Genomic DNA, 27,492 nt, shown 5'->3' on the forward strand with positions numbered 1-27,492 from the left:
CGTATAAGGCACCCCCACCTCCTTTTTATTTTTAGTAAGAGAAGGAAGGCTTTGCCTCAAAGCTTTAGATAAGCATTTGTATCTCACTAGAATTTAATCAAATTGCTTTTCAATCGATGGTATTAACAGTAAGGTAGTTTCCTTTAAAAATAAAATTTAGGCTAAAAAAAAAATCAGTCATTTTAAACATGAGCATTAGCTAAACAACAGCTGAGCTAGCCTGTGGATCTGGTAAACCTCATGACAATGGCATGTGGAGGACTGAGTTCTGTGGAGCACTTCAGTGGGGAGTCGGTAAATAATCAGGTCCTTGAAGATTGGAAAGGTCAAACCCCAGAAGTGTTTCCTAGGTCATGCTGGTTGACTTCATCTTTAAATGCTGCACAGAGAGTGGCTTCTCACCTGCAAAGAACGCAGCACCCTCTTCAGACCCTCATAATCTTTCTCTGTGAGCGGCGTGAGCACCGTCATGGCATCCTCTGTTGACTGGCACTGTGGACAGACGTACTCGTCAATGAGCTCTGCCTCACTCTGCAAGATGCCAACGCAGCGCCCATGGTACCAATTCTGACACCGGTCACAGCCGATATAAAATCTGCAAGATCCGAAATGGAAATGTGAGTTCAAAACAGATGGGATGACATGACTTATAATTTACTTTAAAAAAATAATAATGAAACATGCATCTGAAAATATTCTAACCCTGGGATATAAAATAGTTTCAGTATTATAATTATTTTAATACTTCTGAAGATTGACATTCCAATGTGTTAATTTAGTATTTCCGATGTTAAGAACAAGCATTAAAGGTTTAAGAACACTGTCAAAATTGGAGAACCAATATGATAAAAAAAAAAAAAAAAGGAGAACATTTAATTGACTTTAAAGCTCAAAACAAAATAAAGACAAAAATCTTTCAACTAATACCGTATCAAATGGGAAGCTGGTACTGGCCACCCAACTGGGAGTTCAAAATCCTAAACGCTAATAACAGAGTCTCAGAGCTTATTCCCGAATTAGTGTTTTACTAACCTGCGATAAAGCACCATTTCAAAACACTGATAAAAGTCCAAACAAGTCAGGCTATTTTAATCTCATTAATTTCTGCATTACATATTGAAGAATCAAGTCTACCGTTAAACCACATTTTCCCCAATGCATCTCAAACATTCACTATGAAGCAGCATAAAGTTTGAAGGGGAGGTAAAGAGGGAAGAAGAGAAAAAAAAAATTGGAAAGGAATTTGTAATGTAAGTGTATCATATATGCAGAAAAGTATCTTGCTTTTTATTTTAAAATAAAATAAGTAACCAGTCAGAGCAGTTTGGCTTCCTAAATTATTAAATATGATGCTCTTATCAGAACTCACTGTGACTCATCATAAGGTGTTCTGCAGATACAGTACAATTCCTCACTGTTGCCCTCTTGTGCCCGTTTACAATCATTACAGATGTACACATCCATTTTCTTAGCCTCCTTTTCTGTGATGCCAACACATTCTCCATGATACCAGTTAGTACAAAGATCACAGCCAATATAGAACCTAAAAGCATTCACAATGAAAATGACAATGTAGTTGTCATTTTGAGCTGCATGGTACGTAAATCTGTCTTCCCTGTCCTGATTCACGTTCTTACAGGGTAACTTTCTGCAATGAGTCAGCTAAACATCCTGAATCCAGCCATTCTAACCCTGACAAACTGCAGCATTTGACGCTGTATCAAATGTGGAAACATAAAAGTCGCTCACATCCATTTCAACAAATACACTGTTGAGTGAAATGCGGGTCTTTAAAAAAAACACACTGGGATTTGAAAAAATAAACAACACACCGATGGTAATGTCTCCCTCTTAATGAATGTGTGTAAAACCGTCACAGGCACAAAAACCAAAGCCAAAGAATCAAAGACTTACATCTGTCAAACCTATGCCACAGAAGCCATTTCAAAGTCGGGGCTATTTCTTAGATAGGTTTGAAAATGTATCTCACGATTTAAATTTGAAAACAAAGCAAAGCGCAAACACCGAGGAGAAGTTACACTACAAGGAACATGCAGGAGTTCAGCCAGGGGCAGAAGATAAAATGGTCAAAATGTGATATGAAGAAGAAAATTAAAAAAGGTACATGTAGGAAGTCTACCAAGTTTTCTAAATAAATATTGGAATTTATCTGTAGTAAGATTATGACATGGGTCAGTTTTTCAGTTAGAATGTGTGTGACAATGTGGAGAGCGGCCAGGTTAATTAGCTGGTGAGAAACTACTTCAGTTCAAAACCAGGATACACTGTGTGGAGAGTGATATATGGATTGTTAATCTAAAAACAAAAGGGTCTACAAGATGGGGCCATATGAGTGTGTCACCGTGGGTAACCACAGTCAGTCAACCTCGAGGCCTTTGTCGTTTAAGATCCCAAACAGCATAGTGGAGACTATCTCTATGACAAACACAGTGTATCTTCAGTGCTGACGGGTGCTCTGGAGGAATGCCTGGTCAGAGTCACAGCAAGGATGAGTGTGAACTGCAGGGAATGAGACTGGCCTTGCTGACACCCCTGGTTCTACCCAATGTATTTCTTGGCAGATTCACCTAGAGGAATCGAAATAGTCCTCAAGCTTCCAACTAACCTGCTTTTGAACATCAGGGAGTAACAGACAGTTGTGTGGTGGGTCCTATTACCACCACCTTTTTCCTTCTGAATTACAACCCTCACATGCTTTTCACTGCTGCAGGTGGAGGCCCTGGGGTGTTTCTGTATGCTGCCTTCACCAGGCGGTGTGCTGCGTGTTCTGGAAGTAAGCTCAGGACTTGAATTTCAGGTTTTAGTCTTTCTCACTAGATTCCCAAACCAGCCTAGTTTGGTATAAGAGCTCACAGAATACTCCTTAAAACTCTCCCCAGCTAGAACAGGGAATGAATGAACCTGGTATACTGAAATGTTAATAATGAAAGAAAGTAAAAAATATGAAATATCCACAAAATAACGATCTCAATACAATGAACATATGTACGTGTGCCGCATTTTATGCAATTTAAAAGTTGTGTGTGAAATGAATTTCTATGATCTGAATATTTTAAATAGGCCAAAGTGTCTTGTTATTTAAGGAAAATCCATAAGCAGAGCTTTTTGTAAAGAAAGTATATCATGTTGTTTTGTTCTATAAATCATTTAGTATAATTTGCCTAAAGGGAGGCACACGTGTATTGAACCATGGGGAAAATCAGTTAATAGGGTTCTACTTTTTATATCACATCTAATTTCTCATAAAGTAAGACAATGAAAAGTGAAGATGCCTATACTGATCTGCGTTTAATTCAACACACAGCTAAAGTTACCAACAAAAAGTTTTGATTTAGCACTTCCAAACGGATTATAATTTAAACAGCATCACTAAAATAGTTCCAATGTTACAACTTAAACATCACTAAAGAGACAATTTTATTTTATAAATGGATTAGGCATCTACTTACAGTAGACATTAAGCATTCCTAATTCTAAATGATCACACTTTTTAGCATAATCAAACTTTTGGGTATTGTAAAATTAATACTGCTGTTAATTTTGGTTTTAAAACGTTGGCCTGCATACGAATGTTGAAAATGGAAGCTAAATACCTAGCTGAGTGATAAAAATGATAGAAAAAAAAGTGTAACCACATTTATGAATTAATGTCTCTAAAATCTTGTATATATAACCAAATACAAGTCACAACTATCAAAAACAGCTTCCAGTTGCCGTGCTTATCAAATTTTTGAGTGTCATTCTTGAGGAATGAGTGAAAGAACTCCTTTTTGTATTTTTCTGACTTCTGTCCCCAATAAGAAAGTGGGAACTTGGACAAAAATATTAGGTTACAGTATTCTATTGCAGAAAGATAGAATTACTTGCAATTAAATGATAAAAATTCCGAACCATTCCAACTCAAAGCCCTTTCCACCATTTGAATCTAGGTTGTCTCTAGGGTTGGATGTAATCATGGGCTTGTGAAGATTCCAGAAAGGATGATGTCAACTTTGGGCGGTGATAGTAACACACTCTTTCTTCAGAGAGCATTACTGACTGATCTGGAATTGATCCAGAGAGAAAAGGAGAAAGCAAAGGAGCAACAGAAAGCTTATTTTTGACAGAAAAGAATATGATGAAGGACAAACATGAATCATGAACACGTGGGGGAAAAAAAAAACATAAATTTTTATTCTAGTGTCAAGGTTAAGAATATCAGATGCAAGACCACAAATGAAGTATCATTACCCTTATGTTTAACTATTTTCATTTACACTGCTACTGATATCCTCATTTTCTTCAAAACTGGACACTTAGCTACACTTTTAAGAGAATAAACTAGAGCTCAGAAAGATCTACTCACTTAGATTCATCGTAAGGCGTTTTACAGATACAGTAAAGCTTTGTGTCCTTCTTAGTTTCCTTTGAGGTAGTAGAGATCATTTTCTTCTTCTTGGACTTGGAGTTGGAGTCTCTCTCCTCTTCCCGCTTCCTTTTCTGGGAAGCCACAGGCAGCGTGGTCGTGGCCGTGGCCAGAGGGCCCGGGTGCTGTGGGGGAGGCGGAGGTGGAGGCGAAGGCGGAGGGGCTGGAGGTGCGGGCGGTGCTGCGGGGCAGGTGGCAGCTACTGCTGTGGCCTGCACCATGTCTTTTTCCTTCTTAATTTTCAGGTCCCTCTTGAGCTCTTCCTGTCATCAATTAAAGAAAATACCAGACCATCAACCGACTTACATAACACCCTGGCCAGAGGACCTTACTTCCCCTCCCTTGTCCGAGGAGTTCCCTAGTTCAGTCTAAGGCGAGGGAGTCTTGCTAACTCCAGACAAGAGGGTTCTTACTTTACCTTAAACCCAAAAGACAGCTAGAAACAGAAAATGATAATTACACAACAATTAGAAAGCTGCGAGTTATCTTCAAAGGAGGTTGGACAGAAAGATGAGCATGTGTATAAAAGAACAGTCCTTCTGACACGCCAGGGTCCTGCCCTGGTCACTGCGGTCGTCGCTCAGGACGCGGTTTCAAGTGTCCATACACGCTGGCTGCTTTCTCGGCTGGTCTCCTTCCATCCCCTTAGAGTGAGACTGGACATACTGGACATGAACGGGATGTGACCCTCCAGACGTGGCCTGACCAGCAGAGTATGAGACAGATACGCCTTATGTACTGTGCTTCTATGTCTAGAATTTAAGACTTGAAGGAGAGCTATTTTCTCAAAAGAAATTTTGCATAAATTACAATCTTCACTTTTTCCCATGTGAAATATTTTATAGACACACCTGTGGTACTAAGCGCTACAACTTCTTAGAAATGATGATTAAAAGAGTTTCATTTTCCTAAATAATATGACGTGTTTATAACATAACGTTTATAAACATAATTTTAGGAAAATTAAGATTGTCAAGACAGTATAAAGGGTATTCACTTTGACCACCCCTTCAAGAACATTCCTATGACAGCATTAACATATGAGAAGTGTCTGCTTTCTGTATAGTTTCTATGTAAATTTAAAACTGTTCTTAAAAATGATGTCTATTTGTTTCAAGGAAGGCAATCATAAATGATATATATACAGGTAGATATAAAGGACCAACTGCATATCTTCACAATAAGAATAACAGCTTAAAAATAATTTTTAAAATATACTAGTACACATAAATTTGAAAGCTGTTCTTCAAAGGAAATCATCCTAGCAATAAATTCTATTAGTTAAAATAATGCTGAATATTTTAAGTACAATTTTTCTCCCTCATTAGATTAGCAATACACTGTCAGAAACAACACCATAACATGTGTTGTTATGTGTCAGAAACAACACCATAATATTGTACACTAGGGTATCTGCAGTAGAAACAGCATTTTTAAATGGCGGCATAGTATGCAGAACGCAGGAAAATGTTCAATATATGCTGTTTACAGTGTGATTTTGATTAAAATGGGTTTTATGTAAACACCTATATTACAAATAATATATATAAGATATATCCTGAAATTATTTTAAAATGGTAATCTTTGAGGGGGGATCACCACAGATTATTGGCTCTTTTATTTTTGTTTCCTCTGACAATGGTTGTGACACCTCGATATTTATCTAGTAGTGACTACCTTACTGAACTCGCTCTTAAATTCTAATAATTTTTCTTTGGGGTTTCAATATAATCATACCATACACAATAACAAATTTTATCTTCTGTTTTGCTTTTTTTTTTGCTTAACATGTTAGCTAGAATTTCCAGAGATGCTGAGTAATGATGGTGATTCTGGGAATTACCACCAGTTTCTGACTCAGTGCAAAGATCTCTAATGTCTCAGAGTTACGTGCAATGCTCATTGGTAGGATGACCTACTAATTTAATACATTTAATATTTCTCACTTTTCAAAATGTACAAGACATTTTTAGAGATGCTTTAGATAGCCTACTTCTCTTTTAAAAAAATGTTTAAATATGTATGAGTAATCTTTCATTTTTCAACAAATTCTCTAAGTATACAGAGGACTAGCCATGCCTGCAGGATCAGTTACAAGTCAAGGAAGAAATCTGGCCTTATTTAATGAACACACTTAATTCTTCCTTTAACCTTATTTCACCATTTCTCTGTCTACTTTTCTCATGAAACCTGGCAACTTTTGGCAAGACTATGTTGCAGACAGTAAGAACTACAGCCAAGAGGATCCTCAAATGTTTTAATCAAAAGTCTAATCAAACCTCTCCAAGTGTCTAGTTTAGAGATTACAATATACATGTATACATAAACATCTATCTTATTTTAAAAGACATGTTCCACTGATTACTACTTATTCTAGGAACAAAAATGTAAATTCTAGAAAACAAACTCAGATTTTAAGTTTAATCACAATTTCAAAGGGGAAAAAAGAGTAAAATCTGATGCTGAACACTGGACACGGGAGGATAGAAAATACTTTCTTACCTGCACTTCAATTTGTAGATCTTTGTCGAGCAGCGCTCTCTTTTTCAGTATTTCAGCTTTGAGCTGCTCTTTGTGCTTGAAGAGCAGGGCAGAGAGCTTGCTGGCATTCTGTTTGCTACGTTTCTGTTCCACACTCTCTTCTCGCTTCCGTTTTTTTGCTGCCTGTTTTTCTTCTTTATCTATCTTATCCAAAATATACTTCATCACCTGGTTACAGACAATCATTCTAGAGAGAAATACACAACCTATGTAATCCTGGGCATTTTATTCTGAAAGACTTAAGACATAATTTTTCTATGTCTCTATAGTTGATACTAACTTTCTGGGACTGGAGAGCTTCAAAGAGTGCTTCAAACCAGTCACAAGAATCTATTAGTACTGAGTGTTCTGATTTAATAAACTCCAGTCAGGATAAAACACAAACTCAGAACTCCCGTGCATGTGTGTGTGTGTGTGTGTGTGCGTGTTTGTTCATGCGCACACTTTGAGAGAAGAGACTAACGTACAGTGAGAGCCCGTGTAATGGTATAAACACTTCTCCCTACCTTTGATTCTCTTCTCTTTCTGCTGGAGTCATGGTCTTTTTCTGTTTTAAATGTTCTATTACAGCATTATGCTTCATCACCACCTTCAGGACAGAATAAAATCCAAAAATGCGTATTTTATAACGACTACAAGTTAGCACAGGGGTAACAACAGTAGAAACCTGAGCGTGTATATGTGTTTCCCAAAGAAACTAAGGATTTTATATCATAGTACAAATAAAATTAGAGCTACAGTATGCGCCAGGTGCTTACCATGTACTGGGCCCTGCACTGAGAGAAGCACTTGCCATTACCTCGTTCATTCACTGTAACAATGCTGAATGGTAAGGACATTTTTATAAATGAGATACTGAGATACAAAGAATTTACTAACTTGTCTGAGAGTAAAGAATGAATACAGTTGTAATTTTAACCCAGCTATCATCCTCCAATGATCATGTTTTGAATGTTATGTTCTCCTTCCCAGGCATTAAAGATCACCCCATTCCAGCCCATCCCCACCTTATACAGAAGTTAGCATAAAGAGAGACATTATAATTCTCAGTTCATGGCCCATACACTACTGAAAGCTGGAAAATAATGCACTTTAAAATACTGCAGATGACATTAATTTTATAAGAATATTACCATACATCTTCAAAATCCCTCTGCTGCTTAACGAGAGCTTCTAACAACAGTATTACAATCATTAAAGTTGCTAAGAGACTAGATCTTAAATTATTCCAATCACCAAAAAGAAATGAAATTATGTGACATGACAGAGGAGTTAATTATTGCCATGATGACAATCATAAGATACAATCTGTGTCAAATAAGTCACACACCTTAAATTTATACAATGCTACATGTCAAATATATTTTAATAAAAAATAAAAAGTGCTTCAACATACATGACCTAGTTTAATCATTACAATAGCCTTGCATGGCTGGAAAGAGAGTTTTAAGGAGGATAAAGCTCAGGGAAGGTGAGTGAGCTTCATGGACTGTAAATGGGAGACCCAGGAACTGGGTTCTCATGACTTGGGAACATTTGAAATCCACACAAACTCCTGACAAGTGCAGAGTACTGCAAGCTGTAGATGCAAAGAAAGCTTTCTCCAGTAATGTCGGATATTATTTATTATACATGAAACTTCAAGTAGAATAACTCTAGTTCATCTAAATTGCCTAACTTCACTACGAGGCTACTGCACAAGGTTGCTTTTTATTTCTGCTATGGAGTAATGGGACTTAACACTTCTTTTTTTAAAACAAAGCTATGACTGGAAATACAAGTGAGTTTAATCTGTCTGTAAAATCTGCTTAGTCTACACACAAACTAAGGAAGGACAACTGCGAATACCTTCAAACAAATCGCCATGATGCCTCAAGTGGCTTCAAAACTTAGTCAAACCTTCAAGTTTCAAAGATACTTAAACTTCCTATGTCCATTCTTCCCATCTTAGTTCTCCCAAAATACGGGTAGTTTTCACCGGTAAGTACTGGCTGTTTATACACAACAGAGTTCCAAACTGTAAGTCATGTGATACGTTTTGGTCAATGCAGTGCTGCTTCCAACTCGAAGCGACAATGACTTCTGTGTCTCGTTTACAGCAAGCTAACACAACCAAACACTACGTCTAATGCACAGCACAATCATTCAAGCTACTGAACATGCTGCTTTTACTTAATAACTTTACCTGTTTCTGAATGATTTCACTTTGATTAGAAGCTTGGAGGGTGTGTTCCCGCTTAATTTCTATCTGTTGCTGCTTCTTCTTTTGCTGCTGATCCCTGAGTTGCTGAACCCTCTGCAACTGCTCTTGCACACTGGCTGCCTGCACTGCGACCACATTCTGAATGTGGTGAGTCTGCACAGGGCTGCTCTGCTGAATCTGAACGGGTAACTGGAGTTTGATCTGCTGGGGCACACCACCTTGCTGAGCCTGTATCTGAGCCACAACCTGCGGCTGGATCTGGGAGAGAACCTGGACTTGTGGTGGCAGCTGCGGCACAGCCAGGACTTGGGGCTGAGGCTGCGGTACTTGGAGCGGAGGACGGGGCGGGGATGAAACAGCAACTTGACTTAACGTTTGTCCTGGTGAAAGAGTTTGAGTTGAAGACTGTACCTGGGGTTGTGACTGTGGCTGGCCCTGGGAAGGTGTCGGAAGAGATGTATGTGGCTGGATTGGAATCGGTTGGGAGGCTGGAGTCTGACCCTGGGCCTGCTGTCCGGGAGACACTTGGGATGGCGTCGATGGACGTACTCGAGTCTGTGGTGGGCTCTGGACGCGAGCAGGAGACTGTCCTTGGACATTGCTCTGAGGCGGACACTGTCCTGCAACCTGGGGTTTGGAGGACTGTGCTTGGGTGGGCTGTGCTTCAGGAGGGACATGGGAGGCCACAGTTGTTTGGGTCTGAACTTCAGGCTGAGTCTGAGTTTCAGGCTGAGCTGGGGATGGGGGCTGGGTTTGGGGCTGGGGCTGAGCTGAAGGCTGAGCTGAAGGTTGAGCGGGCTGCGCAGGCTGAGGCTGGGCTTCTGGAGGACTCACGCTCGACGGCGGAGCTGGAGGCAGGCTTTTGGCTGGCTGCACCTGTGTCGGGGATGATAATTTACTCTGTCTTTGTTCACTTGTACCTGTGAAAAGGCAAGAGCAAATACTTATGACTCTAGAACGTAAGACTGTAGTTTAAGAAGAATTTGAAGGGGATTTTCTAAAGGTGAGAATTCTACATTTCAGGACGGAGGACTGAGGCTTAGAAATGCTCCATCCAGAAATACTTTGGTCAGGACTCGCCTAAATCGGGGAACCCTCCCCATGTTCACGGCTGCCCACCACACATTTTGCGAAGTCTCCAGAGGGCTGGCTTCCAAAGCAAAGCGCAGTCTCTGGACATCAGTCTGGTCTTGTGGCCCAGGCTAAGCTACCCATATCCCTCTCCTATAGCATGGGGTCAGTGAACGACAGCACCTTGCAGGGGAGGCTCACAGAGTGCTCCGGTTTTGGAGCTCTCAGTCCTAGCTTATGAGCTGGACAGACCATCTGCCCGGCGAGCACGTCCGTGATTCACTCAGCAACTACAGGTCTGGGGCAGAGCAGGAGCGGGCACAGTCGCCACGGCACATTACTACTGTGCACCACCCCCTGCTTTCCTCATTTCCTAAAGGGGTGGAGGGGTGGCGACGGAGTCTGTCCGGGCAAGAGACCTGGTCGAGCTCTGGGGAGGCTGACCAGTCAGCTGTGGACGCTCATCAGCTTGGGGCACATCCTCCCAAGGTAAGCCCCAGTCCTCTTGCCTCCTTTGTCACCCAGCAACTTGTGACACCAACGAGCAGCACTTCTGACAACTCCCAAGTTCTACCTGCTGCTGTAGTAGAGACGGTGGTGGTGGTGCTGCTGGTGGTGGCAGCTGTGGTTGCCAGTGGGGTGAAGAGGAATCGCTGAACGGTACCATTTGGCATTGCAGCTTGCATCAGCTGCTGTCCTGGACCCGGAAGTATAGTCACCCCTTGAGGTATCAACTGCAACTGCCCAGTAGTCTGACCTTGTCCTTGAATCACTACTGTCAAACCTTGATTGCCACCCTACAGAAAAAAACACCTAACATGTAAAGAGCATTCAAAAAGTGTCAATCTGGAAGTATACTGTTTTTATGTTGAAAAGATCCTTTAAAATAATGGAACTATGTATTTGAATGTCTATGGAATAGTACCAAGATAAATACAGGTAAGCTAGAAGAACAGTATTTATTTTAAAAGACTGATGGTATTAGTGGAAAAAACATGAATTAACAGTCCAGAGTTCCAGTCCAAGTTCTACACATGGAAAGCCAGGAATTTGTCTATGAGTAACACCACTTACCTGGATCTAAGTCTCCCAGTCTCCAAAATAAGAGCATTGAAGTGACTAAGGTCTCCACAAAATTCTGAGTTTAAATCACCTTATTTATATTCATATTATTTTATAACGTTCAAAGCATCTTCATACATACTTTAGACATGCTTTACTTGATTCTCACAATAGACTTGTGACTTTGTGGAGTAAGGAGAGAAAATATTACTACACTCTTCCTACCAATTAGGAAACTCAAGTTAGTAAGTTCAAGTCCCTTGCCTACAATTAGAGAGCAAGTCCAAGGTGAGACACAGTGAGAAGCCCAGGTCTCCTATCAGTTTTTACACTACGTACCAAACGATCTATGGAGTGTGCGCATGCTGAAGCACAGCAAGCTTAGCGTTCTACACGTGGGATGCAAACACCACGTGAGGAAGGTCACTAATGTCCGAGTCATCACCAAAATGGGGACCAGGAACTAACAGCTCCATGTGTACTGCCACTTCTGTCCAGGACTTACTAATCCTCAACCACCAGGAGCATGAGGGAGAATTAGAAAGCAAACGTGTTGACCAATCCACCCCAAATCTCCCACAGTCAAAACTGACGCTACAAAGTTCACTTATTAAGCTCCAAGCACTTTCACTCAGGAGCCCTGTATTCACTCTTGCTTTTCTAAAACACTTCCTGTGTGCACAGTCAAAACTACATAAAACACAAAGCATAGTTTAAAGAATTATGAAGTGAAGATCTACAAACCCAGCATTCAGGTCATCATCGCCGGTACCCAAGAAGCTCTGCATGGGACCTGCTTTGATCTTAATCTCCTTCCTTTTGCCCTAGAGGGAAGCACTGACTTCGCGGATACCGTACCTGCATTTCATCGTGTTGTGACCACTGAGGTGTATACAGATCTCTACGGGGCCACAGGCTCATGGCTTCAGGAGCACCATTATTTACAAAGAATATGAAGGGTGCCCTTAGGTGCCCCCTCCAGGAAGGCAATGCAGCAGCCCCCTAACTCTGCACAATGTAGCTAGTTCTGCCTGTTTCTGAATCTCAGGCAAGTAGATCATAATGTATGTTTGTTTGTTACTTGTTCTTTATTTAGCTCAACAATGTAGTTCTACATTGCGGTAGTTTGTTCATTTCAGCTGCTGTAGGAAGGCATCACCACTTTACTGATCTAATCGATGGCTGCTGTGTATATTCGTGTCCATTATTCTGGTGCTCAGATGAACAAGAGCCTTTCGAGAGAACATACCTAGGAGGGCACCTACTGTGACCTGAGGCATGCTGAGTCTTCAACTTTGCTAGAAAGTATTAAGGAATTTTCCAAGGTGGCCAAACCAATTTACATTATTATCAGTTGTATATGAGAGTTCATTCTACTCCATGTTTTTGCTTTTCTTGATTTTGTCTGACATTTTACTTTATACCAATCTCTTAATATATGGTTTTAATACACATTTCCCTCATTACTAACAAAGTTCAGCAGTTTTTTGGATTTGTGGACTTTTAAGAGTTCCTCTATTCTCATCAAGTGTGTCTATTCTTATTTTCTACCACGTTATCTGGATTTTTTCCCGTCTTAATCTGTAGTAGTAGCTCTTCATTTCTGGAGAAGGGTCCTTGGCTGGCGACATGTATACCTTCCCCTCACTCTTTTCACTCTTTCATGTTTGATGGACTAAAGTTCTTACTTCTAATGTTGTTGAATTTATAAATCTTTTCCTTTATGGTGAGTATTTTCTGTCTTTAAGAAAGCCTTTCCTACCTTCTAACAAGTACTATAGTCTTATCTTTCACAGCCAGGACTTTAATCTTCCTGGAGCTGAGTTTATGAGTGAGGTTGTGGTCCAAGCCAGGACCTTTTATTGAAAAGTCTGTCCTTTAATGACCCACACTGCCATCCAAGTCATATATCAAGTGCCCACATACACATCTGGGTCCTCGTCCACTGTTCTGTGCCGGCTGGTCTACCTATCCTTGTGTCTGAACCTTACTGTATTAATTAGTGAAGGACTATAATTTAAAGTCTTTATATCAGGTTACTACATAGGGCAAATCCTCCTTTTCTTCAAAAGTGTTAAAGAGTTATTCTGGATCCTTTGAACTTCCATATAAATTTTTTAAAAATCAGCTTGTCAAACTTTAAAACCTCTCTCTCAGGATTTTGACGGCAACCACATTCACCCTATGGGTCACTACTGGAAGAACTGAGAGTAACACTGGGTGTTGCAAGAAAACAGCTTAATGTGCTCAAAATTTATTTTTCCCAAGCAAATTCGTTAACTAATACAATTTTGGTGGTTCAATGTGTTATCCACCTTGCTATTATAGCACACAATCTCAGCATTCTGGACAGTTGGGTATCACATCCTGCCTTTAAAAAGTACTTTTCTTTGACTTTAGGAAGCAGCCATTTCTTAAAACAAGTACATTTTTAAACCTCTGAAAATAAGTCCATGTTTTAAAACTTACAGCAGATATAAATAAGGTCACTTCTAAAGTGAAAAGGGAAGTCATATTACTTACGTGGCCCTGTGTTAACTGAGTGAGCTGAGCCATGGTAAGTTTCACCTGTCCTTGCTGGGGACGAGGGGGCTGTGAGGTTGAAGGCTGCAGATTCGCAGTGGATGTTCCTGAAGATAACCCTTTCTGTGCAGGTGTGGAGGAAACGGTACTAGGGGCAGAGATCGCAGTGGAGACAGGCTGCCCTCTGATGATCTGTGTCACCACCTGCTGAGGAGCACCTATGTAAACAGGGAAACATTAGAGTGCTTTTGTGCCCGGAGTGGTCCTCTGAGTTGAGATTTATCTTTCAACACTTCGCATGAATGTATTTTCTCAATTTTCAAAAAGACTTATGGGATGCCGACAGACAGATGCCTTTAGTCACATACCCATACCCAAAGGACCCACCCGGCTGTCAATGAGTCAGTTTTCACTCAGCTCACTGACAACCTCTCTCCCATTCCTGCTCTCCGTAGAAGAGTTCAAAAAACAAACAAACAAACAATGCTCTTCCTGTGACTCTAAAGCCAAAATGATAATAGGGAAGATGGAGGAGAATATGTAAAAAATGCCATTAGGCAGTCTTTCCTTAGGAATACAAATTAAAAATAACACATAATTAACTAATGTAATTTTTAAATAAAACACATATAATCTGGAATATTCTGGGCCAATTATATTTATAAATGAGCTTTTCTTACAGCTACTTGCCAGTCTGGGAGAACCAAGAGGGCAAGGACCCCTATATCCTCAATATTAGAGCAATGTGCTTAACTACTGCTTTCATATTTACTGTTCAATAACTATCTATAGAATGAATGAAGTTTAATTGAAATAGCTCTATCATCTTCTTTAAAAACTGTTTCTCATTTAACCTGATAAAACTGGAAAAAAAAAATCAGATGGTAATTTTTGGTAGCTAGTTTTATACTTACAAAGTCTGAATTCATTATTCATTAGTAAATAACATCGTATTTCTCAAGTTTTATGTTCGCATCCTGTTTGTCCTTTTGTGTCTACATATATATTTCTGTGTATATTTCTTTTAATGATTTGTGGTTAATATTACTGCATTATATATAAAATTATATCTATTTTGACCCTTAGAACACTTTCCCCTTTTCTTTTTTTTAAATAACACCATGGTGAAATCCCTGCTTATACATTTTTTTGTGTTTCTAATTATTTCCTTAGATTGAACTCCTCCCAAAGATTCTGTGTTCACAGTATGCACACAATACTAAATTGAATTTTAGAAAGGTTATACTCACTCATACTCCCCCCACCACTGGGTACTCATTTCATTGAACCTTTGCCAGCCCCATCACTAAAGTGACATATTCCAGCCATCAGAAACAGTATGACAGCATTGCAGTGCCTGTGATTCTTCAGCTGGGCTAGTTTTCTCTGGTAGCATGCTCCTGAATTCTGGTGGCTTATAAATATGCTTTAAAAATTGGCAGGATAAGTTTTCTTTCTTTTCTCTTTCTTCTAAACTGTTCTTGGTTACTGTCATCCATTTATTCATAAAGATGAATTGAAAAATAGTATAGTGTATGTAGACAAGCGCCTGAATTTACGAACTTCTGGCCCCCAACACTATGTTCTTGTACTGAAGTTCAAGGAACAGTTCGTGGAAAGTTATTTCATCATCTTGTATTGATACAATGTCATCATAATCACAGATGAATAAAAGGGTTTGGACTGACTGATTATATGATGTAATTCAGATGATCCCCAATATGTACGTGTTAATTTATTTTTAGATTATCATTGAAATGAAAATTCAAAAATTAAAACACTTTTTATTCCATCTTGGGAATGTACAACTTTGGGAAAGGCTAGCGAGCATGGTGGTAGGAATAAGGATATGCTGACCAGCACACACTCAGACACAGACACACACAGACACACACACACACTGCACACATCCACTCTCCCTCCATCTCCCTGACCACAGGGATATGCTGACCTGCACATACTCAGACACACACACACAGAGCACACATCCACTCTCCCTCCATCTCTCTGACCACAACTCCAAAGACTCTTCACTGGGCCCCCCAGCCCCACTGGCCACCTTGCTTTTCAAACAACACACCAGACACACTTATATATATTCACATATGCAAGTCTACTATCACTTATCATCTATAAACTTTTCTTCATCTTTACATGAGTTTTATCTTCCCTTTAAGTTAGCTGCCTGACAGCTATTTTTAAACACAAATAGATATTAAATTTCATCAATTGTCATTGTAGTATTAACTGAAATAACAAACCATACTTTCTTCTCTGGGATAAATTTTGCTTAAGCATTAGGGGATTGCTGTTTCAAAAAAATACCAAGCCATGTTTTATACTAGAATTATGCTAAATCTGTAAAATGAATGGGGGAAAAAAAAAAAATCAAACCCACCCCCTGCTCTTATGCCCTGAAACTATTTCTTATAAGAAAGATATTGTTTTCCAACCATTTTAGAGAATTTTACCTATAAACCCATGAGGTCTAGAATTCTTTTTTGTAGGTAGTAGTATGGCAACTTTCCAAATTTCTTCCCTTGATATGAGTCATTAAGACTTGAAATTTAGGGGCTTCCCTGGTGGTCCAGCGGCTTCCAATGCTTCCACTGCAGGAAGGCGTGGGTTTGATCCCTGGTCAGGAGACTAAGATCCCACATACCATGTGGCATGGCCAAAACAATTTTTTAAAAAAGACTAGGAATTTATAAACATAGTATATAACTATGCCTTGTTATTCAAAAAGATTTAGTTCACTCTATTGTTACGGCACTTTCTCATTCCTACTTTTAGTAAACTAGCATTTTGTTTCCTTTTGTCAAGATCAGACTTGCAAAGGAAAAGAGTTTAATATTTGCCTCTTTTGCCTTATAATCATTATTACTTGTATTTATTTTACTTCCTCCTATTTTCATTTAAGACTCGTTTTATATATTTTTCTAACTTCTGATTAAGGTTTAATATGGGTTTTTGAGTCTGTTTTGTTCACCAACATGTTTCAACTGCCTAGAGTAGGTGCTCAAATATTTGTTGAATCAATGAATTTGCCTCTCAGTTCAGCTTTGCAGCCTGGCTTAATTGCTATTTGATAATCCATTTGTTGGAGAAGGCAACGGCACCCCACTCCGGTACTCTTGCCTGGAAAATCCCATGGATGGAGGAGCCTGGTAGGCTGCAGTCCATGGGGTCGCTAGGAGTCGGACACGACTGAGCGACTTCACGTTCACTTTTCACTTTCATGCATAGGAGAAGGAAATGGCAACCCACTCCAGTATTCTTGCCTGGAGAATCCCAGGGACGGGGGAGCCTGGTGGGCTGCCGTCTATGGGGTCGCACAGAGTCGGACACGACTGAAGCGACTTAGCAGCAGTAGCAGCAGCAATCTGTTTGTAATGACACATTTTCTTTAACATAAAAGTTACTTTTGAAAACATACGTTTTTAAATTCCAAGCAAATAAAAGTTATTAGTATAATACCTTAGTATTAATTTCTAGATTCACTACAAAAAACGTAGCCTATACATATTCTACTTTTTGGAATTCATCAATGTTTTACCTATGGCTCCTTTTAAGACCATTTTCATAGGAACAGCTCATAAATATTTGCAACTAATGCGTATTCCTAAAGGTACAAAATTGATATAGTCTGGTTCTGGTCTATTATGCTTCTGCTAATCCTTCCTTGATTTCAAATAGCTTTTGCTTGATATACGTCAATGACATCTTATTTAAAGATACAAGATTACATCTTCACTGCAATCTTTAGCTTTAAGCCAAAATAAAGAAAACGACCCTCTGTGTCCTGGTTTTTTTTTTTTTTTTTTGAATTTGACTTTGTTCAGTATTAATAGGATTATCGATGTCTTCTCTCTGCCCCCCCCTTTTTTTGTCCTTTATTTCATGTATCCTTAACCATCTTTTTTTTTTTTAAACCTTTTGTGGTAATCTGCTTTTAGGTATATTCTCATAAAGGTTTTTCCACTAAGTCTTTATTGGCTTCAACTTTTAATATGGGAGCTTTAACATTTACATTAAAAAAGGCAGGGATTGCCTTTGTAATTTTGTCTCATGCTTTCCATTTAAATGCTTCTTAGCCACTTCCTTGATTTTATCTATCCTTTACCACACAGACAGATTTCTTTGCTCATTCTCTTTATGCCAGTGATTTCAATGTATATATCCCATTAACTAGAGGTCTGAAGAACATTTTAAACAAGCATACTTGAATCTGCTTTTCTCTTATTGACAATGCCAGAAATGAAATAAAATCGATGGGGACATCCCATGATAAATCAGAAATTTAGTATGCTCTGAAATCTTAATTCATATTGGTATTTTCTAATATGTGGAGTGCCAAATACAGAATATTATAGATTTCCTACACTGGCTATTTAGATGTAAATGATAACGCTGGGGTGGATGAATACCTGGCTGTACCATCACAGGTGTTCGAATAATTGCCTTTCCTAGTGTTGACTGCTGGAGTGGAGTTCTAATCACCGTCATACCAGGGCGGATCTGAGGCCCTGTGATGACCTACAAATGACACAAAGGACAAGGAATTAAATGTTTTTAAAAGACTAGAGCATGATGGACTCAGGAACAGAGATCTTTAAACGTTCTATATTGATAAACATGTCTATAGAAATGACAGACACTCTTGGACATTACATATTAAATTATATGAAGCATCAGAATACAGACAGACTTTTGAGGGGAGAAAATATAATTCAAATCAGATCATACGACACTCCTCATCACTGATACCAAGAATAGCCTACAGACTAAAAGAAAAGAACAAGACCCAGGAAAGCTTGCTCTATAACCACCACAGTTGCTCATAGGAAAACGAGGAGTCCTATTTTCCCTGAGCTCCAATCTTTATCTGTAACCCAGAGAACACAGGAGCAAGATCGGAAGCCAAAAGCACTTTCATACGGAGCATATTACTTTCAGTGTTAGGTTTAGAACGTTCTCAGGTCTGCAAAACATTAAGCCTTTTTCATAATACTAGTGCCAAAGAAATGGTCTATCTCATACGTATGCGTCTCAGCTGATAGACTAGTTTCAGGGCTGTGGAGTGTATTTTTCACTCTACTTCTTAGTTGAACATTCTCCTGGGTGATCCAGTGTTCCCTACTGTTTTCAATTAATAAATATTTTTGTAAAATCCTGGAAAAGCAATCTTTATGATTCACAAACTGTTCTAATGTGGTATTAACAAAATATTAAAAATGAACAGTTCACTAGAAATATAACTAACAGATTTTTTAAAAAAACCAATACTTCGTCACAGATAAAGTAAAAGGCAAAGAACAATTAGGAGCTGGATTAATCCTGGAGGAGGCCATTCTAAACTCCAACCAATGTGGTTATTAACATCAAATAAACCTGTAAAGGACTCTTACCTGGGAAGTGGTTGTGGTTCCTCCAGAGCCTGAGGTATTGGGCCTAATGGTGACTGTTGCTGTCCTGGGCTGGAATGAAGTAAAGGTTTGCTGACTTGTACCTGTACTTGATGGAATGATACCCAGGACTTTCTGCTGTACTTGAACAACGCCTTGAAAAAAAAGATGAAGAAGTCATTAATAACTGCTTCTTTAGTAACACCTCAGGTACTGCTTGGTTTTTGAGGAGAAACTAGGTGTGGCGGGGGGTTTTAGTGGGCTACATAAAATGTGAGAGCCGAAGACTGAAATCAGTGAAAAGGAAATGAAAAATAATGGCAACAGCATGATCTGGCAAATGTGAGTGAAAACTCTCCACATTTCCCTTACCTCCTTGTGTTGCTGGCACATTTACAGCGACAATCTTGCTGTTTGCAGGAAGTGGAAGTTTGGTAATTACTTTTCCTGCCATAGTGACTGGATTGCCTGTAATTTGGAACGTCTGACCTGTGCTGGCAATGGTTGTAGCAGATGTGGCAGCTGTGCTGGTGGCTAATGGGGTATAAGACATTTGATAAGCTTCAGATTTAAAATAACCAGCAACGCAGTGACTTCTAGGAAGGCACCAATGCATGAAATGTGGCTCATTTTTGTATTTTTAAGAAAAGCATTCCACTCCACTCAAAGTAAGTGAACCATGTAAATGTTGAAAGTGAAATAATGTAAGAGAGGAGTTTTGCTAATGTAATATTAGGAACATTATCTGTAACAAACCTACTGTTACAGTTGGTTTGCTCAACCGGCTGCTGAAGAAAAAGAATTTTCTAAAGAAAAGTTTCATTTCAGTAGGTAAAGGACTGAAATTTCTTTTTCTTGAATGAAAGCAATCTTTTATTTAACCACAGGTGTGTACCTGAATTTGACTGGCCTTGCTTAACCCAGGTGGCAAAGGTTTGATGAAAGTTCTTGTTCTGCTGGAATGTTACTGTAGCGGGAGACCCGACTTTAGTCGTTAGTACCATTTTAGTTCCAGTTGTAACCGAGCCACTTATGGGGGCCACCATGACTTTCTGTGCTGGAGAGATGGTACTAGTCGTGCTGTTTGTCGGGGAAGTAGTAGAAGCTGCAATCACTGTAGGCTTCTGTTGTTCCAATCGTTTCTAGAAAAGTCAGGGAGAGAAATCATGAACAAAAATCATTTCAAATAAAAACGCCATTCTGTAAGAAGTCTGGTCACAATTCCTTCTAATCTAAGAAATTGCACCAAACTTCTATAAATATTCTACTTCTAAAAATGGGCTCATATAAACTCACACCTGAATTTAATTTCTTGAGGAAGGCAATACTTTTATGACTCTAAATTACATAAACTTTATTAAAAGTAGCTTTTCACAACAAAAATTTGAAATGATCATGTTTTCCCAGTCCGTGCAAAGCTCCAAGCTTTCAGACTGAAAACACAAGAGACATGGGTGATCTTACTAGACACAAGGATATCGTGTGACTCAGTGGTGGAGTTTAGAACAGACAGCAAATGATGGGCCTGTAAAAGGATTTAATTTTATCATGATGATCATTTATCCAATAATAAAGAATGAGTCAATTTTTTTTGGGGGGGTGGGGGGCCTTTTCCATGTGACACACAGAATCTTAATTCCCTGACCAGGGATCAAACCCAAGTTCCCTGCAGTGGAAGAATGGAGTCTTAAACACTGAACCATTAGGGAAATCCCCAAGAACAGGTCAATATTTAAATATCACTATTCAAGTTGGCAAACCTGCAATCAAGCAAGCTGAAAATTATAAACGATTTTTCTAGACTTATAATCTTCAGATCAAGTATTTTTACATAAAAATCCTTAAGGGTATTTTATACAGAATGGTATAATCTGATCTTTCAGACCATAGGGTTATCAAAGACAATGTTTCTTTCCCCATAGATTGCTGCCTTTTCCTGACAGCATACTGACACGACAGCTTATGTTTACACATGTGAAAACTACAGATGGCATGGACTACAAACCTGGTGGGAGACCCTTTACCTTCATTATCCTATTTAATGCCTGGATCTTTAAATTATGATTTAAAGATGAGGAAACTGAGGCTCAGTTCGTAAAACTAGTCTAAGGTCAGAGAGCTAGTATATGGTGGCGCTGACTGGCACGCAAAGATCAAATTTCAATGAAGTATTTCCTGCCATCAAAAACAGCTCAGCAAAGACAGCACACCCAGTCTTTTTACTGTTACTTTTGTACATGTCCTGTATGCCTGAAAATAAAGGGAGCTATTTTACATAATTTCTCATTTCTCAGAAGAAAAGGAGTTTAGTTTTGGATTCTTGGAAATCTCATCTGACTAAATTAGTTATTTTTTATTTTAAAAAAGGAGACCAAACACCTCCCCCTAAACACATAGCTATTTTCTGGGTCTATGCCTTTAAATATTGGAAATGTACACTATGGGAAATATAGCCAATATTTCGTAATAACTATAAATGAAGTATAACTTTTTAAAATTACATAAAAAATTACAAGGGTAAAAGAAATCATAGATTTGATATGTCCACAGAATCTGCTGGGTTTGTACACATATTCAAAAAGGCAAGTCTGTCATTAAATTCTAGCTGTCATTATTGCCTAATTTTTGCATGAAAGAAAAAAAGTTAAGATCATCTTCACTGCTAAATTTGAAAAGCATATTAAAATGAAGACTGGCCTGTTTCAAGAAAGATTCTGAATAAAGATTTTGAAGTAATGTATAAATTAATTATATCCTGCTCTGTTCAATTAAGCTATATCCAGGATGTATGTCTATCACCTCAGAAGCTGACACACATGGGAGAAACAGAGACAACAATGCTCCTGGGGGACTTACAGGGGAAATAAATCAAGTTCAGGTTCTGACTTTCAATTGCCAGAGAAAAGTTCGTTATCAAATGATAGAAACTGACTCCCTGCCCACCCCAACCACCAAAGCAAAACCTCAGGTTACATCGTAGGGATGACAAAAGACATCCATAAAAGGGAAAACAAAACAGCTAGCCAGTCTTTCCATAAGTGGACAGACACACATGACAAGATCCAAGTGTTGTTATCTCAAACTGTGATCTAAGTAAAGATGACCCATAGTAAGCCACAGTAAAAGATATACAAGAACTTGAAAAATGTTTTATAAAATATGAGGGACAAGGTAAAATGTAAGCAAATGAAGAATCTGATTTTGTATGTAATTTTTAATTTAGTTTTGTGTCACTAAGTTAATGGTATCTATTTTATCTATATCCTGAAAATGTATATATTCAAGTTTGGCTAAAAGCTTTTATAGTATCTTCTTAACAATAATTATCAACAATAATTAACAACAATCTTCTTAACAGTAATTATCTTTTACGTGGGTCCCTAAGTTGTCAGGCACAATTTGCTTTTTCATAGGCTACAGAGATTTTACAGATCAAAATTTTGCAGGGAAAAATTGTCCTTAGAAGCTACTCATCAGGACTTTCCTAATGGTCCAGTGGTTAAGGCTCTGTGCTTCCACATGGAACTCTGCTCAATGTTATGTGGCAGCCTGGATGGGAGAGGGATTTGGGGGAGAATGGAAACATGTATACGTACAGCTGAGTCCCTTCGCTGTTCACCTGAAACTACCATAAAACTGTTTGTCAATCGGGCATACCCCAATACAAAATAAAAAGTTAAAAAAAAAAAAAAAGACTCTGCTTCCACTGAAAGAGGTGAGGGTTCAACCCCTGGTTGGAAAACTAAGATCCTGTCACACGACACGACACAGCCAGGAAAAAAAAAAAGAAACTACTCATTGAAATACAACAAAGAAGAGCTTAGACTTCAGTGTTCTTCAAATATGTACACTTTCTGCAAAAGCACAGCTTGGTATATCCACAGAATTACTTTCAAGTACTGAAATTAAGATACATGTGTGAGATACACGTAAAAACAAAACCACACAAACATATAATTACTGTGCTTTTAGCGTGCATGAATTTGGCTAAAAATGTCAATTCGTTGCCAGGTGGGACAGTACCAACTCCCCCACCTGCTGGGCAGCCAATCGCTGCTGTTTGAGGTGAGCCTCCATTTGGGCCTTGAAGTCCTCTGCCTTCTTCTGTTCACTAACCTTAGCCTGTTGCTCAACTGCTTGTGCCTTTTCTTTCTCCACTCTGCAGGGAAAGAAAGGAGGAATTTGTCAGAAACTACAGGCATACCTCAGAGATATTGTGGGTTTGGTTCCAGACCACCGCAATTACATAAATATAGCAGTAAAGTGAGTCACACGAATTTTTTTGATTTCCCAGTGCATATAAGTGATATTTACACTATTACTGTAGCCTATTAAGTGTGCAAAAGCATCACGTCTAAAAAAACGTACATACCTTAATTTAAAAAATACTTTGCTGTTAAAAAATGCTAATAATCACCTGAGCCTTCGGTGAGTACAGTGGTTAACGTCCAAGATCACTGGTGGGGAGTGGGGAGGGGGTGGGAGTAAGGTTCAGGAGAGGGGAAATGTATGTATACTTATGGCTGATTCGTGCTGTGGCAGGGCAGAAACCAACACAACGCTGTAAAGCAATTACCCTTCAACTAAAAAAGAAGATCACCGATCACAGATTATTATAAGAAATTATATAATAATGAAAAATTTCGAAGTATTGTTAAGAATTACCAAAACGTGACACAGAGACACAAAGTAAACAAATGGCGTCAGGAAACGGTGCCCACAGACTTGCTCAAGGGAGGGTGGCTACAAACCTTCAGTACGTAAAAAGAAAGAACAAACAAAAAAAGCAGTTATCTGCAAAGTGCAAGAAAATGAGCAGGCCTGTATCCTATCAGGCATCTGGAATCTAATATTAGGTGAAATCTGGCTAAATGTCATAAAAGTATAAAATTATCTCAATTTAAAAATAAAACATTAAATCAAGGTACTTCGCAACTGACAAGTGGATGATAACTCATAAAAATCAGGAAGAGGCCCTTAATAAACTACACATAGCTAGAGAATCAAAATGTGGATCAAAATTAGGACATACTGAATAAACTATTCAAGAATTCATTCTTGAATTCTGAAGTGACAGAAATGTTCAATATCTGATCACATGTAAGCCATTTCCTTACCTTTCAGCAAATGCCCTGATCTCCCATAATTCCAGCTCTTCCTCTGCCACCCAGGTTTCGATAATAACAGGGCCAGTTTGCTTGGGCGTTTCTGGTCTCTTTGGCCGCAGCGCACTTGATCGAAGGCCTTTCCTCTGAGGTGTAGGTGTTTCTTTGGAAAAGAAACCAGAGTATTCTAAGCAATATAGCTTCTAAAATTATAGTACTTCTGGCATCTTCTCTTATATGAAAAGCAAGGATTGGCAAAGTTTTCTTAAAGGGACAGATGGTAAATACTTTAGACTATGCAGGCCAGATGGTCTCTGTTACAACTTCTCAACACTGCCTTTGTATCATAAAAAGAGCCAAAAACAACATACATGTAAGCGAGTAAGTGTGGCTGTGTTCCAATCAAACTTTACTAACAAAAGCAGATGGTGGGTCAAAGCTTATGGGCCGTCGTTTGCTGGCCGCTGATATAAAAGTCCTATGAGCCTTTACCCAGCCTGTTCCCTCTGCCTGGACACTATTCCTAGCTCCCTTCATCCTCCTTTGACTGCTGCTTAATCATCCTTCAGACCACAGCATGGATACCACCTTCCTTCAAGAAGCACGGCATTCTCCTCCCAGGTGGGCTGTGGGGGTCTCTGACATGTGCAGCCCTGGCAATCTGTATTTCCCTATCACGGCACCGAGAAGAGGGACTGGAGAGTTGCTAATGGAAAGGAGGGATTGGAAACTATTAAGAATAGATATAATTTCCAATGATAAAGATTTTAAAAATGAAAAGTAAGGATAGACAAGCACTGAACCGTCCCATATGTTGAGGAAAAAGAGAAGCAGCAGAATCACAGGCAAGCAACAGAAGGAAACTGAAACAGCAGCGGGAGCTGGGCTGTACGAAGTGATAAAGAAGAGTGATCTCAGAAGACTGGCAGTGCTTTGCGTGGACGGCTGAGGTCGAGACTGGCCAGGAGCACGTTCTTCCATCTGCGTGCCTCTGCCCGTCAGTGCTCCAGGACGGCCCTGCTTTAATTCTACTAGTATTCCATCATCTTCTAGGACAGGTACCCGCCTCGTTGGTACTCTTTTCAAAAAAGTCATTCCTTGACACTGAAACATGTAAAATATCATGTGGGAAACGAGTTGCCAGTCCGGGTTCGATGCGCGGTGCTGGATGCTTGGGGCTGGTGCACTGGGACGACCCAGAGGGATGGTATGGGGAGGGAGGAGGGAGGAGGGTTCAGGATGGGGAACACATGTGTACCTGTGGCGGATTCATTTTGATGTTTGGCAGAACTAATGCAGTTATGTGGAGTTTGAAAATAAAATAAAATTTAAAAAAAAAAAAAAAAAAACAACAAAAAAGTCATTCCTATTTATTCACCAAGATGAGCTTTTGAGTTAATTCAATCAAGCTTCAAAAAATTAAATTTATACATGTGGGGACAATTAACTTCTATAAAATAGTAAGCTTCTACCTATAGACAGCATTTTCTTTTTACACATTTCTTAACAGATTTTTCCCTAAGCACTTTTACTATATATATAAAATAAAATTATTGACTTCTGTCTAATTATAGATCTTGAATCTGGACACCTTACTGCACTCTTTTTAGTATTAATAGTTTTGATTTTCAAGTATAGTACTATCATACCTTTTGCTTCCTTGAGAATAGGGCTGGATCCCATTCTTCTACATAACTGCCACCTAGTACCTATCATGTAGCTGTCCGTGTTTCTTTAGTAACTCTTTAGGCCTGTTAGGTTATTTCTATACTGAGCACTTATGTACGACACAAGAGCTTGAACCCTTGAGTCCACACATCTTCACTGACCACTTACATGTCAGATCCTGCAGCAGGCTCCAGGACTACACCCAGACAGACTTGAAGGCTTGAATCTTGGAGCTGATGGTCTGGTGTCAACCACTGCCCCACATCTTAATTATAAGAGGTATCTGTACCTTCCTCTGCTGGGCACTGTTGATTGTGGACATCACAGTGCCCAGGGGAATCTTGCTATGTTTATTATTTAAACATCATTTTAAAAATGAAACTGTCTGTGATGAAAAAGTATTGCTTTCAAAAGTTGAATGAAGGGTTAAACCGACACTGCAGGGCAGAAACGGAGACTCTGACATAGAGAACAGAATTATGGACACCGTTGGGGAAGGAGAGGGTGGGATGAACTAAGAGAGTTGCACTGAAATATTTACACTATCATGTGTAAAACAGACAGCTAATGGCAAGTCGCTGTGTAGCACAGGGAGCTCAGCCTGATGCTTTGTGACAACCTAGAGGGGTGGGATGGAGTGGGAGGGAGGGTCAAGAGGGAGGGGATGTGTGTATACCTATGTCTGATTCATGCTGACATACAGCAGAAACCAACACAACACTGTAAAGCAATCATCCTCTAACTAAAAATAAATTTTTGTTAAAAAGGCATTTTAAGGTGCCTCCCACAAGTATCTACAGACGATGAACTATTAAACAGTTAAAGAAATAATTATAATCAAATTTCAATTCATAAAAGGTAAGGATAACAGGTGAATAATAATAGAATTCTTTCTACTCCTTACCTTTTGGTGCTTCTGGAACTCCAATGGGGCAAATGATTTTCCTGATACAATATTCAGATCGAATGCCATAAGGACCAACATCTCGCCTCTTAATTATTTCTGTCGTTGTGATTTCAGTTTCTGATGTTTCTATGGCAATTTGATTCACACAGTATTAATAACCACCCAAAATATTCAAAGAATAAAAAAGTACAACATCTGGTGCTTTAAAAAAGACACACATGGACTAAACCTCTGGAAACATTTGCTTAATGAAGAGCTGCAGCGCCATCACCAGAGTGTCCTCCTCACTGAAAATTTCTAAACTGAGCAAAATGCTGTTTGGGGACAGCTTCGTTCCTGGTGGTAAAATTCAGTCAAAATAATAAAAACCCTAGGAAAGCAGCAGCAAGCACAGGGTTCCAGGAGTCCCAGTGTATGGTATAAGAAATAACTTCTAAAACTTCACAATGGCTCACACATTAGTGATTCATCTTATAATCTAAACCCTTCCCCTACCCCCAAGATTTTATAGCATATGCTGCCAAACTTTACCAAAGCTGTGTTTTTAAAATGGGCTTCCCAGGTGGCTCAGGGGTAAAGTG

The 27,492-nt window shown here is 39.2% G+C and overlaps 1 protein-coding gene across 13 annotated transcripts in view; it reads right to left on the reverse strand.

The window, feature by feature from the left end:
- Nucleotides 1–27,492, reverse strand: part of BPTF (bromodomain PHD finger transcription factor) — a 132,036-nt gene that overhangs the window by 9,855 nt on the left and 94,689 nt on the right. For 6 of the 13 annotated variants that reach the window (XM_070390110.1, XM_070390108.1, XM_070390109.1 and 3 more), the window contains 15 exons: nucleotides 26,909–27,037; nucleotides 24,349–24,499; nucleotides 23,267–23,390; nucleotides 20,127–20,373; nucleotides 19,604–19,765; nucleotides 19,235–19,386; nucleotides 18,254–18,362; nucleotides 13,827–14,044; nucleotides 10,816–11,038; nucleotides 9,153–10,090; nucleotides 7,474–7,556; nucleotides 6,929–7,154; nucleotides 4,367–4,689; nucleotides 1,370–1,543; nucleotides 403–595 (listed from right to left, as the gene is read on the reverse strand). In XM_070390110.1, the coding sequence (XP_070246211.1) occupies nucleotides 403–595; nucleotides 1,370–1,543; nucleotides 4,367–4,689; nucleotides 6,929–7,154; nucleotides 7,474–7,556; nucleotides 9,153–10,090; nucleotides 10,816–11,038; nucleotides 13,827–14,044; nucleotides 18,254–18,362; nucleotides 19,235–19,386; nucleotides 19,604–19,765; nucleotides 20,127–20,373; nucleotides 23,267–23,390; nucleotides 24,349–24,499; nucleotides 26,909–27,037 (3,452 nt within the window). The remainder of the gene's footprint in view (nucleotides 1–402; nucleotides 596–1,369; nucleotides 1,544–4,366; nucleotides 4,690–6,928; nucleotides 7,155–7,473; nucleotides 7,557–9,152; nucleotides 10,091–10,815; nucleotides 11,039–13,826; nucleotides 14,045–18,253; nucleotides 18,363–19,234; nucleotides 19,387–19,603; nucleotides 19,766–20,126; nucleotides 20,374–23,266; nucleotides 23,391–24,348; nucleotides 24,500–26,908; nucleotides 27,038–27,492) is intronic. The other 7 variants (XM_005887764.3, XM_070390111.1, XM_070390105.1 and 4 more) reach the window with 6 other exon arrangements.

This window comes from Bos mutus, chromosome 19 (genome assembly GCF_027580195.1).
Source record: "Bos mutus isolate GX-2022 chromosome 19, NWIPB_WYAK_1.1, whole genome shotgun sequence".
NCBI classification, from domain to species: domain Eukaryota; kingdom Metazoa; phylum Chordata; class Mammalia; order Artiodactyla; family Bovidae; genus Bos; species Bos mutus.